General features: G+C 36.7%; 2 protein-coding genes and 1 pseudogene across 2 annotated transcripts; all 3 read left to right on the top strand.

Annotated features, from left to right (window-relative positions):
* The first annotated feature begins 2,820 nt into the window (after positions 1-2,820).
* Positions 2,821-9,611, top strand: LOC129267121 (zinc finger protein 271-like). The gene is made up of 4 exons (XM_064103653.1): positions 2,821-2,886; positions 4,255-4,335; positions 4,459-4,539; positions 8,353-9,611. The coding sequence occupies exon 4, from the start codon at positions 8,585-8,587 to the stop codon at positions 9,533-9,535; it is 951 nt and encodes a 316-aa protein (XP_063959723.1). The 5' UTR covers positions 2,821-2,886; positions 4,255-4,335; positions 4,459-4,539; positions 8,353-8,584; the 3' UTR covers positions 9,536-9,611.
* A 295-nt stretch (positions 9,612-9,906) lies between these two features.
* LOC135155073 (zinc finger protein Xfin-like) lies at positions 9,907-14,162 on the top strand (annotated as a pseudogene).
* Positions 14,087-16,504, top strand: LOC135155227 (zinc finger protein 84-like; the record flags this gene model as incomplete). The annotated part of the gene is made up of 1 exon (XM_064104131.1): positions 14,087-16,504. A coding segment is annotated over one exon (1,539 nt), but the record flags the coding sequence as incomplete, so codon positions are not given.
* Positions 16,505-20,774: the final 4,270 nt, after the last annotated feature.

The raw sequence follows: 20,774 nt of genomic DNA, 5'->3' as shown, positions 1-20,774 counted from the left end.
ACATGGTAAGGTCACAGATAATGTTCAGGTCAACGTTAAAGTTTACATGCAAGACTCTCTTATGACACCTAACTCTGCAACCGTAAGTCACTTTTCAACCAAACTTTGATGGTAGATGGACTTGGGGGACCTGCATGTTATGCTGTAGTCAGAGGTCACATGGTAAGGTCAAAGGTCATTTTCAGGTCAACGTTAAAGTTTACATGCAAGACTCTCTTATGACACCTAACTCCGCAACGGTAAGTCACTTTTCAACCAACTTTGATGGTAGATGGACTTGGGGGACCTGCATGTTATGCTGTAGTCGGAGGTCGCATGGTAAGGTCAAAGATAATTTTCAGGTCAACGTTAAAGTTTACATGCAAGACTCTCTTATGACACCTAACTCCGCAACGGTAAGTCAGTTTTCAACCAACTTTGATGGTAGATGGACTTGGGGGACCTGCATGTTATGCTGTAGTCGGAGGTCACATGGTTAGGTGAAAGGTCATTTTCAGGTCAACGTTAAAGTTTACATGCAAGACTCTCTTATGACACCTAACTCCGCAACGGTAAGTCACTTTTCAACCAACTTTGATGGTAGATGGACTTGGGGGACCTGCATGTTATGCTGTAGTCGGAGGTCACATGGTTAGGTGAAAGGTCATTTTCAGGTCAACGTTAAAGTTTACATGCAGGACTCTCTTATGACACCTAACTCTGCAACCGTAAGTCACTTTTCAACCAAACTTTGATGGTAGATGGACTTTGGGGACTTGCATGTTATGCTGCAGTCGGAGGTCACATGGTAAGGTCAAAGGTCATTTTCAGGTCAACGTTAAAGTTTACATGCAAGACTCTCGCAATTTGCACTCACATTAATGGTTAAAATATATTAACTTGATGTATCCTATTCATAATTACAGAAGTACTTGAAATGTCATGTTTTCAGGCCATAATATCATCAGATTTCACGCCCTCATTAGGCATTAGTGAATAAGAAATTAATATAAAAATTGTCGCTTTTGTTTCATCTCGCACTTAGCAAGAGGAATAGGAAGATAGTCATCACTTTCATATGCATGTCTTAAGGATGTCCCGGTCCTATGTTAAAACTCAAATAATAATTAAAGATCAGCTCTTTATGAAGTGCGATCCATGTCCACCTCACATTTTTCCTAAAAACTGCTTTAATATAGAGCTGAAATTTACTCTTTTTTTTCAGATCGGAATATCAAATACTTTAAGCTTGCGCTTCGCGCTCGCTTTGATTTTCATGACAAAAGATGTATTTAGAATGCCTAGATTCTAGGTATGAATATAAAACGCGCGCGCATGTTTATTCGGATAGCCAACTTGTTCTCTGTTTAAATCATTATCCAGTTTCAGATCACAATATCAACAATTTTCTGCTTGCGCTTTGTGCTCGAATTATTAATGTACATGTAGGAAGACCCCCTATTAGTGTCCCGTTTTTAGGTCTAACTCCTATTGTGTTCATACACACATTCATTCTTCATCAAACCATACTCTCATTCTGTCCTTCTATCATGCTATTAATTCATGCCTCATTATCTCAAATACTGTTTCCACCTACGTTCTCAAGCTCACTTTCATCATATTTCTATCCCCTAGACCAGTTGTGTAAATATTGACCATGCTGTATTACCCCCACCATGAACAACCCCTTGTTCAGCTCCATCTGTTTATACTTTCCTTATCACTTTGCCTTCCTCCGAATATTATGTAACTATGTTATTGTGAATTATATATTGTAGTTTAGTATAGAGAATAAAGTCAGTTGTGAATGTAACTCCAAGCCAAGCAGACATGCCTAGTTATTGAATAGAGTTTGAGACCGAGTATGAGTTCAAGTGTGTATTAGAGTTAGAATACACACACAAAAAAACTTTGTTTAGTTATATACATATCATGTTCACTATAAAAAAAAAATTGATTAAAATTTTACATTCTTTATGTAGAAATGTAACAATTTTCCAGCTCGCGCTTCGCGCTCGCATTATTTGATTGTTGAAATATGTAATGTCTTCATGGATAAGTGCAAGCAGTCCTTAACAGGTACATTTTCGATCAGTACCCCCCCCCCCCTTCTCTCCCCGCTCAAGACCGGAATGAAACCAATGATAATAATATATGAAATCCAGATTCTCACTTTCATTTGGGAGTGTGTCATTCCCATTCTGCGTTACAATTTGTCAAGTGGCAGCGGCAGGGAGACCAATTTGTTTTTTTAAGCAGAAAGCTGTGATGATAGGGGGAGAATGAAATAAATAAATAAAACATTAATGAATAATAACAACAAAACAATTGTAATATGTTCATGCAATTGTAATATCAGAGCACATGACGGCGGAGAAATTGTCGCGGAGCAATTGTCGTATAATTGGAGCAATTTTCGGCGGAGCAATTTTCGGCGGAGCAAATATCGGCGGAGCAATTGTATAATCGGAGTAGATGTCGGCAGACAATTATCGGCGGAGCAATTGTTGGCAGAGCAAATATCGGCGGAGCAGATGTCGACGGAGCAAATATCGGCAGAGCGAGTGTCGATGGAGCAAATATCGGCGGAGCAAGTGTCGACGGGGCAACTGTCCAGTGAGGCTATAGTTTAGGCTGAAAATCCAGACCAAAATAGACATTGGCTCTACAAATATTCAAATAAGCCTACAGTAACCTTCGGTCAATATTATCTTTGTGGTCTTAGTATATCTTTGACAAAATTACAATGTCAAAATTAATTGCTGAATTTTATTCTACTTTCTTGTTATCCTTTATATTTCATAAAAATTAATTTGTTCATACTAGGTAAAACCATTACCATCAAACGAGAAGTGGATGAAGACATGACTAACCATGATACAGCTCGAGACCATTGGACCACACAAGGTAAGATATACTGGTTCATATGTAGCCTATGTTCTAGAAAAGGCTTGATTGATGTTTAAAGGTCCCATGAAATACAGCAAAGATGCTGATTTATTCGTTAGCTTAGTGGTTACTTATAACGATTTCATCAAAATTTTACCCGAAAAACATCCCACATCAGGTTCAAAGGTAATTTTATATTGAAAATTGAGCCAAATTCACCCCGCGCACAAATATTCAGCCCACTTTGGTTTCGTATATCTCGTGACCATTATGATGTCGGGGAAGGAAGCTGCTGAGTGTTGTTGACGTTTGGAGCGTGAAGTGGCTATTGTGGTTGCAGGCGTGGATTCAAAGTAATGAATCTTTAAAGTATGAAGAATCAGACGCAGCTGATGACATGCTGCAGCCATGATCAAAACCTCGTAAAAATCTTTAAAATCTGTTAAGGATGAGCAACTACACAAGAAACATGTACAATAACTAGGGGTCCGGCTACACAACTGAGAAAGCCTTCCTTCGATGACATCACAATGATTGACAGGTCGATCGGCCGACTTTTTCGAAAATTTTAGTGGGCGTTCCCGTTGAAGTTCATTTCCATGGAAGAACTCAAATTCATATTTTTCAAGTAAAACTATAATAGATATATATCTAGAATAAGATGGCCTTTGTGTCTTAGAACCTTTAACCCAACAAATTTCGTCACAAGCCGTTGCGCAAAATTTTTTGACTGCGCCACTTGCTGACTTACTTTGACCTTTAAGTCCTGCACATCTTTAGAGACCAAATTTGAAACCCCGGGTACATGGTTCCGAAATAATGTAACATTTAGTAAGTGCATGTCAGACTTAAAATTGCTCCAAAATGTGATTCTTTGTACATAAAGTCAATACATATTGTGTTTTTCATCCAAAAATCATAAATGTATGATTCTTTTTACTTTTTGTTCTTTTCCCCTCCCCTCTTTCCCTTATTTCTTCTTTGGCCCTTTTCTTCTTCAAAAGGACCCTGACAAATTTCATTGGGAAAAAACAAATTCATATAAACAATTTGAAAAAAAAAAACCATTTTCCTTTATTGATATTATGACAATTTTCAGTAGATATTTGTTAAAAATGTAATAATTGATACTCTCCCCAAAATTAGCATTTACTAGATCTATGAAGAGAGTTAAAGGCAAAAATCATACAAAAAAATCAAATCTTGTTAGTAAAGAAATATAAACAACTATTTTTTTTTTAAATTGTACTTTTCATACAGTCCTCAAATTGACTATCCCCCTCTCCCAAGTATATCCTGGTCTGCAGTAGCCCAGTTAGAATAGACTTAAGCATTGTTGATCGTTATTACTTAATAATTTGTTTAAAATTTATCTTTTTATACTAGGTCAAACCATTACCATCAAACGTGAAGTAGATGAAGACATGACCAACCCTGATACAGCTCAAGACCAATGTACCACACAAGGTAAGATAAACTGGTTCATGTATGTTCTAGAACAAGTTTGATTGATGTCTAAAGCTTTCAGTGTGGCTGACTGTTATCCATCAATCTAATTATATACTTACAATTTATCTGTGTTCATACTAGGTCAAACCTTCATGTTAAAACGTGAAGTAGATGAAGACATGAACAACCCTGATACAGATCAAGAACAATGGTCCACACGAGGTAAGATACACTGTATCATCTGATTTATAGAAATTTGGGCTCAATGATATAAAGTATTTGTTATGATTTATCATCAACTGTTGTATCACAATATGGGAACATACTTTTGAGACTTAAGCGTGCGTGCATGGAGGGTGGACATATTTTTCTTATGCTCTGATAATATTCTCAAATTTCGGCCTAAATATCAATTTTTTGTACAAATATCAGGACCAAACAGGCGATGTTTGTTGTTGTTATGATCATAACCTTGTTTAAGTTGGAATTTTGGTTTGGATTACTGCGATTTCCTTGATTTTAATCACTGACTTCAGATCTTCAAATATCACACCATTTCAATTTATGCACACATTACAACTCGCAAGTCAGCCTTCACACTGTACCACTAGCATACCTATGGGGGGGGCAGTCTGCCCCCCTGTCAAGCCACAATCCATGCAAAGGATGTATCCCTGCCCCCCTGACGAGCTTGAAAGACCTTTTTTACCCCCCTGACGAGCTTGAAGACCTTTATTGCCCCCCTAACGAGTTTAAAGACCCTTTTTTTTTTGCTTGTCATTTTTTTTTCTGTTGCGAATCCTTTATTTGTGATTGAAGACCTTTTTTTTTTTGCTTGTCAAATTTTTTGGCGGACGGTTTTGCCAACCTCCCCCCCCCCCCCTGTGGAAAATCTTAGGTACACCACTGCACTGTACCAATCACCATCTCGATCTCTGCCTGCACTGCAGGGCTAGTTTGCACTGACGCCCCGCTGACTAATTGGTGTGTTTGAAAAATTGGAATTTACATCTCGGTTCTCAATTCATGTAATATTTTAGCAATAGCTGGAGATTTCAACTATCCTGAAATTATGAGTTCGACTAGAAACCAATGTAACCCAGCAGCCTCCAAAGTTGCTGAATGTTTGCAGGATTTGTTTTGACACAGTTAATTGACGTGCCAACTAGAATAGGTTTGCCCAAAATAGCAACATCATGGACCTTGTTATATCAAACAAAGCTGAACTAATATCTGATATTGTGTGCGGACCTCCTCTCGTAAAAATCATTGCACCTTACACTTCAATGTGGATATTGACATTGGTGAAAGAAAGCTACTATCCTCTAAGTCTCTGCTTTTTAACAAAGAGAACTATGATCAAATGAGAGCTAAATATGTCCAAGATTGACTGGGATGATCTCCTCGCAGATCTAGACTCCGTAACACAAAGATTAGCGATCAATCGCTAAATGAACTGACCAATCAAGATCAATGTTACATGCGCATTGGGTTTAAAATACTGACCAGGGACCAATCAGTGCGGTTCTTTCATATTTGCAATCCATCGCAAACCTTTGTGTTACGGAGCCCAGGGGTCCGTTGCAGAAAGAGTTGCGTTTAAACACAAGTCAAAAAATCGATCGCAAGTCCCAAATGCGTGCTGTTGAGTGGAGTCATGAGGGATCTACTTTGGGCTCTATCAACTTTACACAAGAGAAAGTGGAAAAACAATTTCTTTCTCTCAATCCAAATAAGTCTTCTAGACCGGAAGGTATCCATCCTCGAGTATTGAAAGAGTTGGCTCAAGCAATCAGTTACCCTCTTACATCCATATTCAACCTTTCCATGGGAGAAGGGTATATTTGCCTTTAGACTAGAAGAAAATCAACATTGTGCCTATTCACAAAAAGGGCAGCTGACAAATAGCAACAACCGATAGACCTATATGTCTAACTTCTACGGTCGGCAAGGTAATGGAATCTCTTGTAAAAGAAGAGATAATGGATCATGTCAAGAATATCAGTCTCCTTCACAATGCACAGCATGGTTTTACTCCACGCAGACCCTGTTGCCTTCAACTGATGGTTCAAATGGAAATATGAACTAATTAATCTCCTTGACCATGGAAGACAGATTGATGTGTTAGAATAGCTTTTGATACAGTTCATCAACGCCTACTCATGAAACTGAAAGCATATGGAATTGAAAGTCATGTCTTGAAATGGATTTATGCCTTTGTAAAAAGAATGCAGAGAGTCGCCCTAAGAGGAGTGTATTCGGACTGGTCTCGCGTAGTCTATGGAGTGGCACAAGGTAGCATCATTGGGCCCCAGCTTTTCATTCTTTATGTCAACGATCTTCGGAACCGACTTGTCAATGATATCCAGATCTATGCTGATGATACCAAGATTTATGGAGAGGTATCTTCAAATAGCCAACATCTATCATTACAAGAAGATCTGCATGAAGCCACAAAATGGGCAGACTCCTGGCTCGATAACTTCACAATCTGTCTAAATTTAAAGTAATGCATATGGATCGCAACAACAATATCTCTACATCTACAGTGACAACCAGATACTTGAAGAGACCAAGGCTGAGAGGAGTACTTGTAGATTGCAGTTGTTTGAGCTAACCAGATGCTGGGACTCATAAAGAGAACATTTACGTGCCTATCTAGAGAAATGTTACCTGTCCTGTTTAAGACACTATTTCGTCCTCTACTTGAATATTGCAATATTATATGGTATCCAGGATTGAAATTAGATGCCATCAAGATAGAGAAGAGCCACTAAGCTAGTGCCTGAATTGAAGCATCTAACTTACAAAACAAGACTGAAGAAGCTCAACATCTTCTCTCTATATTACAGAAGAATCAGAGGTGATATGATTGAAGTTTCTAAATATACGAATGGTCTGGTGGTCTTTGATCCAGGGGGCCGTTTCATAAAGCTGTTCATAGGTTAAGAGCGACTTAAAAGAACGACTGATGATCCTTTCTAAACCATCGCCTATGGTGTATACCATTTACCAAAGGAAAGGATCACCAGTTGTTCTCATCTTACAAACAGCTTTATGAAATACCCACCTGGGGCCCGTCTTACAAAGACTTGCGATTGATCCAATCGATCGCAACAATGGAAAGCCAGCAAAGTCAACATATAAAATGCATGTTTGTTGCGCAAATCTTTTTCTAGATATCAATATATATCCATAAATTCATTGATTTCTTGACAGTTCGGTGTGTTCTCCTTTGTTTACAAAGGACATTTTGCACATTCCCTGTAGAAAAAAATTATGTCACTGAGGGATTTCCATAGAGTTGCGATTGATTTGATCAATCGTAAGTCTTTGTAAGATGGCCCCCTGATCTCTTCTTTACACCTGTACTGACTTTAGTCCAAAGTAGCACACGAGGTCATCACATGAAGCTGTACAAATATCGAAACAACTCATCGCTCCTGGAACAGTCTTTCTTCTTCTGTAATCTCGGCATCCACTTTAAACTCTTTCAAACCAGACTGAACACTTTCCTCCATACACCAAATTCTTCCATAAATGTCCACCCTCCACACATGTAATAGTTGTTTAAAAAGAAATGATCAGAAGCAGTACACGATCACCTACTTCTTTTGACAACGATGATGATGATTTTAAAGGAAACTCTATCCATGGTGTTTTGTGGCAATGGATGGCTGCTAATAAACATAGATACCATTCCAGTGTGGGAGAGGGGGGTTGGGGGATGTAGGCACCACACTTTATTCATTATCTGTCATTGTATTTTGATTTCATGTATTTGATAATCTAGTTTAACATCCTGTTATTTTTGTATGTGTCGTATTTATCGGAAGTAAAGTTTCAAGATACATTTTCGATTATGAGGTCTTTCTTGGAGACACTGCCATAATCTATCAGAATATATAATGTATTGAAATGATAACACCAACAAATTAAAGGAATTTTCTTTTTTTATTTTTAGATGAGAGCTTTTTTGTTTACTTTGCTATTAATATTCATATGATCATAAAAAACGTTTTATTCTTCTTTCAGAGCTTGAGGATGGAGAGGAGGTAAGACAATCATCAATGAAAAAATGCAGTGAAAATGAATCCCATCAGTGTTTACAATGCAATAAGACATTAATGGATGAGAATTCTTTAGTTCAACATCATAAACACACTCTAGGGAAGTTGAGTTTGCTAGTCATACATGGACAGAGTTTGGAGACAGATGCTTCAAGTGCCCCCATTGTCATGAGAATTTTGAATGTAAGGATACTCTTATGACCCATATGAGCACACACACTGGAGAAAAATCTTATAGTTCTCATTGTGACAAGGGATGTTCTCAAAAGAGTGATCTTACCCATCATATTAGAACACATACTGGATCAAAACCCTATATTTGCTCTCATTGTGAGAAGGGATTTTCTCAAAAGAGCGATCTTACCCGTCATATAAGAATACACACAGGAGAAAAACCTTATCAGTGCTCTCATTGTGACAAGAGATTTTCTAAAAAGGTCAATCTTACATATCATATAAGAACACAAACAGGATCAAAACCCTATATTTGCTCTCTTTGTGAGAAGAGATTTGCTAAAAGAATTGATCTTACCCGTCATATAAGAATACACACAGGAGAAAAACCTTATCATTGCTCTCATTGTGAGAAGAGATTTTCTACCAAGGCCATTCTTACAAGTCATATCAGAACACACACTGGAGAAAAACCCTATATTTGCTCTCATTGTGGGAAGGAATTTTCTCAAAAGATCGATCTTACCCATCATTTAAGAGCACACACAGGAGAAAAACCTTATCATTGCTCTCATTTTGAGAAGAGATATACTGACAAGGCCGTTCTTACAAATCATATCAGAACACACACAGGAGAAAAACCCTATATTTGCCCTCATTGTGAGAAGAGGTTTGCTAAAAAGGGCAATCTTACCTGTCATATAAGAACACACACAGGAGGAAAACCTTATCGTTGCTCACATTGTGACAAGAGATTTTCTAACAAAGTCAGTCTTACATATCATATTAGGACACATACAGGAGAAAAACCCTATATTTGCTCTCATTGTGAGATGAGATTTCCTACAAAAAGTCAGCTTACCCGTCATATAAGAACACACACTGGAGAAAAACCTTATCATTGCTCTCATTGTGACAAGAGATTTTCTAACAAGGTCAATCTTACATATCATATTAGAACACATACAGGATAAAAACCATATATTTGCACTCATTGTGAGAAGAGATTTGCTAAAAAGATTGATCTTACCCGTCATATAAGAATACACACAGGAGAAAAACCTTATCATTGCTCTCATTGTGACAAGAGATTTTCTAACAAGGTCAATCTTACATATCATATTAGAACACATACAGGAGAAAAACCATATATTTGCACTCATTGTGAGAAGAGATTTTCTCAAAAGGGCGATCTTACCCGTCATATAAGAACACACACAGGAGAAAAACCTTATCGTTGCTCTTATTGTGAGAAGAGATTTTCTGATAATGTCGTTCTTACAAATCATATTAGAACACATACTGGAGAAAAACCCTATATTTGCTCTCATTGTTAGAAGGGATTTTCTGACAAGTCCATTCTTAAAAATCATGTTAAAACACACACAGGAGAAAAACCCTATATTTGCTCTTATTGTGAGAAGGGATTTTCTACCAAAAGTCATCTTTCCCGTCATATAAGAACACACACTGGATCAAAACCATATCATTGCTCTCATTGTGAGAAGAGATTTTCTACCAAGGCCAATCTTACAAATCATATTAGAACACACATAGGAGAAAAACTCTATATTTGCTCTCATTGTGAGAAGAGATTTTTAACCAAAGCCATTCTTAAAAATTATGTTAGAACACACACAGGAGAAAAACCCTATATTTGCTCTCATTGTGAGAAGAGATATTCTACCAAGGCAAATCTTACAAATCATATTAGAACACACACAGGAGAAAAACCCTATATTTGCTCTCATTGTGAGAAGAGATTTGCTAAAAAGATTAATCTTACCTATCATATACGAACACACACAGGGGAAAAACCGTATATTTGCCCTCATTGTGAGAAGAGATTTGCTAAAATGATTAATCTTACCTATCATATACGAACACACACAGGAGAAAAACCCTATATTTCCGCTCATTGTGAGAAGAGGTTTGCTAAAAAGGGCAATCTTACCTGTCATATAAGAACACACACTGGATCAAAACCATATCATTGCTCTCATTGTGAGAAGAGATTTTCTACCAAGGCCAATCTTACAAATCATATTAGAACACACATAGGAGAAAAACTCTATATTTGCTCTCATTGTGAGAAGAGATTTTTAACCAAAGCCATTCTTAAAAATCATGTTAGAACACACACAGGAGAAAAACCCTATATTTGCTCTTATTGTGAGAAGAGATATTCTACCAAGGCAAATCTTACAAATCATATTAGAACACACACAGGAGAAAAACCCTATATTTGCTCTCATTGTGAGAAGAGATTTGCTAAAAAGATTAATCTTACAAATCATATTAGAACACATACTGGAGAAAAACCCTATATTTGCTCTCATTGTTAGAAGGGATTTTCTGACAAGTCCATTCTTAAAAATCATGTTAGAACACACACAGGAGAAAAACCCTATATTTGCTCTTATTGTGAGAAGGGATTTTCTACCAAAAGTCATCTTTCCCGTCATATAAGAACACACACTGGATCAAAACCATATCATTGCTCTCATTGTGAGAAGAGATTTTCTACCAAGGCCAATCTTACAAATCATATTAGAACACACATAGGAGAAAAACTCTATATTTGCTCTCATTGTGAGAAGAGATTTTTAACCAAAGCCATTCTTAAAAATTATGTTAGAACACACACAGGAGAAAAACCCTATATTTGCTCTCATTGTGAGAAGAGATATTCTACCAAGGCAAATCTTACAAATCATATTAGAACACACACAGGAGAAAAACCCTATATTTGCTCTCATTGTGAGAAGAGATATTCTACCAAGGCAAATCTTACAAATCATATTAGAACACACACAGGAGAAAAACCCTATATTTGCTCTCATTGTGAGAAGAGATATTCTACCAAGGCAAATCTTACAAATCATGTTAGAACACACACAGGAGAAAAACCCTATATTTGCTCTCATTGTGAGAAGAGATATTCTACCAAGGCAAATCTTACAAATCATATTAGAACACACACAGGAGAAAAACCCTATATTTGCTCTCATTGTGAGAAGAGATTTGCTAAAAAGATTAATCTTACCTATCATATACGAACACACACAGGGGAAAAACCGTATATTTGCCCTCATTGTGAGAAGAGATTTGCTAAAATGATTAATCTTACCTATCATATACGAACACACACAGGAGAAAAACCCTATATTTGCGCTCATTGTGAGAAGAGGTTTGCTAAAAAGGGCAATCTTACCTGTCATATTATAAGAACACATAAAGGAGAATAACCCTATATTTGCTCTCATTGTGACAAGAGATTTTCTAACAAGGTCAATCTTACATATCATATTAGAACACATACAGGAGAAAAACCATATATTTGCACTCATTGTGAGAAGAGATTTGCTAAAAAGATTGATCTTACCCGTCATATAAGAATACACACAGGAGAAAAACCTTATCATTGCTCTCATTGTGACAAGAGATTTTCTAACAAGGTCAATCTTACATATCATATTAGAACACATACAGGAGAAAACCCATATATTTGCACTCATTGTGAGAAGAGGTTTGCTAAAAAGGGCAATCTTACCTGTCATATAAGAACACACACAGGAGGAAAACCTTATCGTTGCTCACATTGTGACAAGAGATTTTCTAACAAAGTCAGTCTTACATATCATATTAGGACACATACAGGAGAAAAACCCTATATTTGCTCTCATTGTGAGATGAGATTTCCTACAAAAAGTCAGCTTACCCGTCATATAAGAACACACACTGGAGAAAAACCTTATCATTGCTCTCATTGTGACAAGAGATTTTCTAACAAGGTCAATCTTACATATATTAGAACACATACAGGAGAAAACCCATATATTTGCACTCATTGTGAGAAGAGATTTGCTAAAAAGATTGATCTTACCCGTCATATAAGAATACACACAGGAGAAAAACCTTATCATTGCTCTCATTGTGACAAGAGATTTTCTAACAAGGTCAATCTTACGTATCATATTAGAACACATACAGGAGAAAAACCATATATTTGCACTCATTGTGAGAAGAGATTTGCTAAAAAGATTGATCTTACCCGTCATATAAGAATACACACAGGAGAAAAACCTTATCATTGCTCTCATTGTGACAAGAGATTTTCTAACAAGGTCAATCTTACATATCATATTAGAACACATACAGGAGAAAAACCATATATTTGCACTCATTGTGAGAAGAGATTTTCTCAAAAGGGCGATCTTACCCGTCATATAAGAACACACACTGGAGAAAAACCTTATCGTTGCTCACATTGTGACAAGAGATTTTCTAACAAAGTCAGTCTTACATATCATATTAGGACACATACAGGAGAAAAACCCTATATTTGTTCTCATTGTGAGATGAGATTTCCTACAAAAAGTCAGCTTACCCGTCATATAAGAACACACACTGGAGAAAAACCTTATCATTGCTCTCATTGTGACAAGAGATTTTCTAACAAGGTCAATCTTACGTATCATATTAGAACACATACAGGAGAAAAACCATATATTTGCACTCATTGTGAGAAGAGATTTGCTAAAAAGATTGATCTTACCCGTCATATAAGAATACACACAGGAGAAAAACCTTATCATTGCTCTCATTGTGACAAGAGATTTTCTAACAAGGTCAATCTTACATATCATATTAGAACACATACAGGAGAAAAACCATATATTTGCACTCATTGTGAGAAGAGATTTTCTCAAAAGGGCGATCTTACCCGTCATATAAGAACACACACAGGAGAAAAACCTTATCGTTGCTCTTATTGTGAGAAGAGATTTTCTGATAATGTCGTTCTTACAAATCATATTAGAACACATACTGGAGAAAACCCCTATATTTGCTCTCATTGTTACAAGGGATTTTCTGACAAGTCCATTCTTAAAAATCATGTTAAAACACACACAGGAGAAAAACCCTATATTTGCTCTTATTGTGAGAAGGGATTTTCTACCAAAAGTCATCTTTCCCGTCATATAAGAACACACACTGGATCAAAACCATATCATTGCTCTCATTGTGAGAAGAGATTTTCTACCAAGGCCAATCTTACAAATCATATTAGAACACACATAGGAGAAAAACTCTATATTTGCTCTCATTGTGAGAAGAGATTTTTAACCAAAGCCATTCTTAAAAATCATGTTAGAACACACACAGGAGAAAAACCCTATATTTGCTCTCATTGTGAGAAGAGATATTCTACCAAGGCAAATCTTACAAATCATATTAGAACACACACAGGAGAAAAACCCTATATTTGCTCTCATTGTGAGAAGAGATTTGCTAAAAAGATTAATCTTACCTATCATATACGAACACACACAGGGGAAAAACCGTATATTTGCCCTAATTGTGAGAAGAGATTTGCTAAAATGATTAATCTTACCTATCATATACGAACACACACAGGAGAAAAACCCTATATTTGCGCTCATTGTGAGAAGAGGTTTGCTAAAAAGGGCAATCTTACCTGTCATATTATAAGAACACATAAAGGAGAATAACCCTATATTTGCTCTCATTGTGACAAGAGATTTTCTAACAAGGTCAATCTTACATATCATATTAGAACACATACAGGAGAAAAACCATATATTTGCACTCATTGTGAGAAGAGATTTGCTAAAAAGATTGATCTTACCCGTCATATAAGAATACACACAGGAGAAAAACCTTATCATTGCTCTCATTGTGACAAGAGATTTTCTAACAAGGTCAATCTTACATATCATATTAGAACGCATACAGGAGAAAAACCATATATTTGCACTCATTGTGAGAAGAGGTTTGCTAAAAAGGGCAATCTTACCTGTCATATAAGAACACACACAGGAGGAAAACCTTATCGTTGCTCACATTGTGACAAGAGATTTTCTAACAAAGTCAGTCTTACATATCATATTAGGACACATACAGGAGAAAAACCCTATATTTGCTCTCATTGTGAGATGAGATTTCCTACAAAAAGTCAGCTTACCCGTCATATAAGAACACACACTGGAGAAAAACCTTATCATTGCTCTCATTGTGACAAGAGATTTTCTAACAAGGTCAATCTTACATATCATATTAGAACACATACAGGAGAAAAACCATATATTTGCACTCATTGTGAGAAGAGATTTGCTAAAAAGATTGATCTTACCCGTCATATAAGAATACACACAGGAGAAAAACCTTATCATTGCTCTCATTGTGACAAGAGATTTTCTAACAAGGTCAATCTTACATATCATATTAGAACACATACAGGAGAAAAACCATATATTTGCACTCATTGTGAGAAGAGATTTTCTCAAAAGGGCGATCTTACCCGTCATATAAGAACACACACAGGAGAAAAACCTTATCGTTGCTCTTATTGTGAGAAGAGATTTTCTGATAATGTCGTTCTTACAAATCATATTAGAACACATACTGGAGAAAAACCCTATATTTGCTCTCATTGTTACAAGGGATTTTCTGACAAGTCCATTCTTAAAAATCATGTTAAAACACACACAGGAGAAAAACCCTATATTTGCTCTTATTGTGAGAAGGGATTTTCTACCAAAAGTCATCTTTCCCGTCATATAAGAACACACACTGGATCAAAACCATATCATTGCTCTCATTGTGAGAAGAGATTTTCTACCAAGGCCAATCTTACAAATCATATTAGAACACACATAGGAGAAAAACTCTATATTTGCTCTCATTGTGAGAAGAGATTTTTAACCAAAGCCATTCTTAAAAATCATGTTAGAACACACACAGGAGAAAAACCCTATATTTGCTCTCATTGTGAGAAGAGATATTCTACCAAGGCAAATCTTACAAATCATATTAGAACACACACAGGAGAAAAACCCTATATCTGCTCTCATTGTGAGATGAGATTTCCTACAAAGAGTCAGCTCACCCGTCATATCAGAACACACACTGGAGAAAAACCTTATCATTGCTCTCATTGTGAAAATGGAATTTGTAAACAAAGCTGTCCTACACGTCATTTAAGGACACGCACACAGGAGAAAATCCCTAGATTTTTTCTCATTGTGAGATTTTCCTAAAAGAGACCATTATGTAGAACACATTGTCAGTTATGAATTTTGTACCGGAAAAATGACGATTTGCCAATTACTAGAAACTCACAATCTTCTGTGGTTGCAATGTCCCACTAACCAAAAGTGACTTCGTAAAAAAAAATCAGTGAACTGTAGCGTTGCTTCAACTTGCTTGGTTCCCTGGGAGTGTTCTGAACTTTTTGTAGAATTCCGCCCCAGACGTTTGATAGCTGAAACCGTAAACTACCTCCCGGATTCCCAATCCACCTGATTTCTCTGTCTAAGATTTCCATGTTCTTGTTTAAAACATGTCCTGTAGTGTCCACTCTAAAATGACAGCTATTTTGATACCCAAGAAGATTGGGGTGCTCATTCAGCTCACCCGCTTGTGTTCTCGGCCATCCACCACGCGATGTGATGCGTGTTGCCTGTGGCATAATCTACAAAAATGAAGATCATATGAAAAAAAATCTCATTACTAATTGATTATGCTACTTTGTGCTTAAAATCAAAAGTTTGCTCTAATGAACTACATAAGGCCCCAAAATTTCTAACCCTAACCCTCCTCCAGTCTTACTTGGGTCAATCATAATAATAATAACAATAATAATAATAATTTGCATTTATATAGCACTTTATCAATGTACTACTGCTCAAAGCCCTTCACTATGGTTTAACTTGGCTATTTGGAAGTTGATTTGGTAGTGTGTACCAACTCAAAACTGGAGCCAAAATGAAGGTAGATATTGATAGGAGCAATTACTACAGTATTGTTGGGTGGATGGTTTTTTAGTCCAGACTATTTATTTTTAGTATTATCTCGGTACAGTATTACAATTTATAATGTATTATTTACACCACAGGAACTATAACTTGATTTTTGTATCCCCCCCCCCCCCCCTCAAAAGAAAAAAGTAATCATAATAAAAATATATAAATAAAAATTAAAAAAATAGAATAAATAAGAAAGTAAATAATTGGATTGGAGTTACTGGTTCAATTGTGTGTTATAAATTGAAATATTTTTCATTTTATTGGAGGGGAGGTAAACTAATTTTTCAGATTTTACCAGTCACAGAAGTCATAACACAAATTAAATGTTGTTCATGTAAAGCCAATTTTGTTAGAATTATTCCATCTCTTATATTACGAACCTGGCTCATTGCTCATTTCATATTTTCTTGGGTGGGAATTTTCGTGTTGTAAAGAGAGTTTTATATATTAAGGATGATGCATGCTTTTGTAATAAACCTGTTTCATACAGCTGAAAAAATTATGATGTGAATTTGATTATTCTTACAGTGCATTGTGAAAAGTGGGAAAAGGATTGAGGGAAGGGTGTGTGGGGGGTGCCAGTGTGTGCCTGGGTTTGTGTATACATGACGTATGAATATGAAAATTTATACAACCTTGCGAATGCATGCGTGGGGTGTGTTTGTGAGTGTATCTTTAATATGCCTATGTGTGTGTATATATGATTGTGTATCCACAGAGAGAGGGCTATATCATGAGAAAAATTTGTGAGAGTGAGAGACACACTTGAAAGAAAGACAGGGAGGGAGGGGGTGAGTGCATCGGGAGGGTCTAAAGAATATGGGAAGGGGTTTAGGATGAGCAGGCTTTAAGTCTATATATAAATCACCTTTTATTAATAAAAAGGAAAACAATTACAATAAGCCCATGTTATCTGTTCTAGACGAACAGTATACAGGGCAACATAAAATGAGTATACATAAACATAAAGTAAGAGATAATGTGCACGTGGATTATAACGAGTCAATTCAATTCATAACACAATTCATAATAAAGTAATGAGAAGGGGGAGGAGGGGATATGCTATAAGTTCTGATTTTTTTACTTGAATTCATATTTGTACTAACATATTGCATCTGGTAAATATATATTATGCAAATACAATTTTATGAAAAAAGCAAGAATGGTTGGAATAGAGTTTTCATATCTTAAAGAAGAAACTAAATTGGGAGCTTGAAAAGAGACCACGATGGGGAGAAAGGGGAAGCATGGGCGGAAATCTGTCCCCAAAGGGAGGGGGGACCAGGGGCTGGAAACTTTGATAAGCAAAAAAAGTGTATCACCAAAAATGTAAAGTAATTTTAACCCAAAAAAATTGACAAGCAAAAAAAAGGGGGGTCACCAAATATGTAAGGTCATTTAGTCAAAAATACATGTATTATTTCGATTGTGAATGATGTATTTTTCTCCATCATAAAAGACCAAAAATAGTAGGGGTACATTTGATATTGTGTCCGCCCCTACTCTATTTGGTCCGGGGGGCGCGTCCCCCTGAGATTGAATTCCGCCCATGTGAGGAAGCAATGACTGAACATAATAAGATAGAGAAATCGGTCCTTATATGCCACAATTAACCTTAACCATGTTAACAGCGTAAGTTAAAGCCAAGCTTACAAAAAATGAAAGTAAGAAGTATGATACATGCATGGTTTGATGGACATGTGTAGAAACATATACGGGGTCGTATAAACACAAAGCTCGTTGCTGACACAAATCTCGTTGCTGACATCTTTTCCCGGGGGGGGGGGGCACTCGACCAAAAAAGTAGTGGTTATGTGCCGCGGGCGAGACAAAAAAACGGGGGCCTTGGAGCGGGCTTATTGTAAAAAGGAGGGTCCTCGGAACGGGCTTCGAAACGACAAATGTTTGTGAAAACGGGGGTCCTTGGAACGGGTCGCCTGCGTGTGATTGCGTAATCATCCATATGGAACGGGCGTACGTGCATGCAGCAAGCCCGGCGGCACGGGCGCTGGGTGCGCTAGCGCAGATGCGATGGTCGGACAGCGCTCTGCGGCCGCTTTTCACCAAAATTGCGGCCCATTGTAGCATATCAATACGGCTGGAACGTCGTAACGGAAAATATGCGAAGCTTTGGAGCGGATTTCTTTCTTCATTTTTCTCGATAAGAAGAAAATGCTATGCTTTGGAGCGGATTTCTTTGTTCTTTTTCTCAATAAGACAAAAATGCTATGCCTTGGAATTAACGGAAATTTGAGAGTAAAAATGGGGGTCCCCTCCGCGGCACATACCCACTATGCATTTTATACTGAGTGCCCCCCCCCCCCGGGAATCTTTTTCGAAAATCTTAGAAAAAAATGATATATAAAAGAACAGTAACATTTTTAAACAAGACCAAAATGTTTCCGAAATTCCAGTTTGGTTTTCGTGAAAAGCACATGCACCACTACACATATGTTTTTTTACATTTTGCTGATAAAATAGCTCAAGTGTTAGATGACCACCATCATACAAAAGGTATATTTTTGGATTTCTCGAAAGCTTTTATACTGTACGTTGACCATGAAATACTTAATTAGAAAGCTGTCTCAATATGAAGTCAGTATCGCCCTTAGCTGGTTCAAAAGCTATTTGACTGACAGGAAGCAGTATGTATCATTGAATGGAATTGACTCAAATCATCGAGCCGTATCATGTGGAGTCCCTCAACGGTCTCTTCTAGGCCTCCTACTTTTCAATAATGATTTTTCATCTGAGGTTAATGATATTTATTTTTCATCTGAGGTTTTGTCAATATATTTTTTGCGGATGATTCGAGTGTATTTTTTTCTCATAAAAATCCTGAAGTTTTGCTAGAAACGGTTAATAATTAAAGAGATGAAAAATGTCATTTTGTGGATAGGTACATGCTAGTCAGGCAGCATATGTCATGATTTACCGGCTACTTCGAAAAATTGGCTAAGTCCGATTTTTCACTTTTATGTGCTTGGTGACATCACAAGGAACAACTTTCAACTTGGTGACAAATTTCTAATGGTCATCTTGACCATGTTAGGTGTCAATATAGGGTCAATAGGGGTCAATAATTGCCCCAATTCTGTCGAGTGACACAGCAAATTGTTTGTCTTGTTATACTGAACAAGAAAGTGTACACAATTATATACTCTTGACCTTCCGTTAAAAAGTTATGACCGGAAATGCCAAAAGGTCAACAAACTTTTGGTAAGTGGCAAATTACACTAAAAGTGTTAAGAAAGCTACTTTTCCGTGTTTTTATGCATGTGTGTACTTTTTTATAAGTCCATCGTCAGAAGTCCTTATCCAGGAGATAAAAAGGGACAAGACAAGGTTAGGAAAAGGTCAAAAAACTTTCATTGGAATCCAAAATACACTAAAAGAGGTTAGAATTTTAGAAGTCTTATTTTTCGTGGGTTCTTTATTTTGAAAAGTCTCTATCTAAGAAGACATTATATATAAAGGGGTCAAATATGCTTATTTAGGAACAAAATAGATAAACAGAGATAGACGTCGAATACATTCACTGTGGTATCATGGTATTGCATGAATACCTTGAAACGACTTGACAAACCCTAATGCCCTAAAAATCTTATCATCTTCATGATTTGATAAGTGCAACTAGCTCTTTCCGAGTTTTTATCTTATTTAGGAATTCAATTCAAGTTCAATTCACTTTCAATTTACTAGTCTTTGATATGTAAAAGTATTTCCTTCATCTGCTCTGTACAGAATATTTTAATTAGCAGAAATGATTGTAATGTATTGGGGTATAAGTATAATACTATGTTAACAGCAGGGTTAACAGAATGAACACATCGATTGATCAGTGCTCCTAAGAAAGATGCCTAACATTTCATTTGGATAAACTTGCGAATAAGATAATGAGGTTAGGACTGAGGATGATAAGTTGGGCTCCAATTGCTCCTCAATTATAATTCTAATGTGTGACGGTTATATTATTTCTGTCAAAGAGGCAACATCGTGCAGGCATGCTCATTGTAGTCATGGGTGTCCATTATACTGTTATGATATATTCTAACCATTACTCGATCTCTGGAGCCAATTTTGAAGGACTACACATTTCTGGTGCATGTGCTGTTCTGAGCATATCATTGGAGCCCTTTTGCATTTGCAAAGTGAAATTTATAAGGATTTCGTACATTCTTTTGGTCAATTATATTTATTTTTCAGTAAAAATGCAAGTCTTCACAATTTCTGGGGGTAGCTGCCCCCCCCCCCCTGCGATATGGTCGTGGTTTACTTTAATCACTTTAATGACATATGTGAGTATTCTTTCTGGCAACATCCAGGTAGTTTAGCAAGTAGGAAAAAAACAAGAACGACAAAAGAATAACAAGTGGAATGC

The sequence above is a fragment of the Lytechinus pictus genome, chromosome 8 (assembly GCF_037042905.1).
Source record: "Lytechinus pictus isolate F3 Inbred chromosome 8, Lp3.0, whole genome shotgun sequence".
NCBI lineage: Eukaryota > Metazoa > Echinodermata > Echinoidea > Temnopleuroida > Toxopneustidae > Lytechinus > Lytechinus pictus.
The sequence above is the reverse complement of the archived record's forward strand: the minus strand, read 5'-3'. Positions and strand labels throughout refer to the sequence as shown.

Bases quoted from the DNA above. Each gene is read 5' to 3' on its own strand.
- LOC129267121 (XM_064103653.1), top strand. From the start codon at position 8,585: ATGACCCATATGAGCACACACACTGGAGAAAAATCTTATAGTTCTCAT.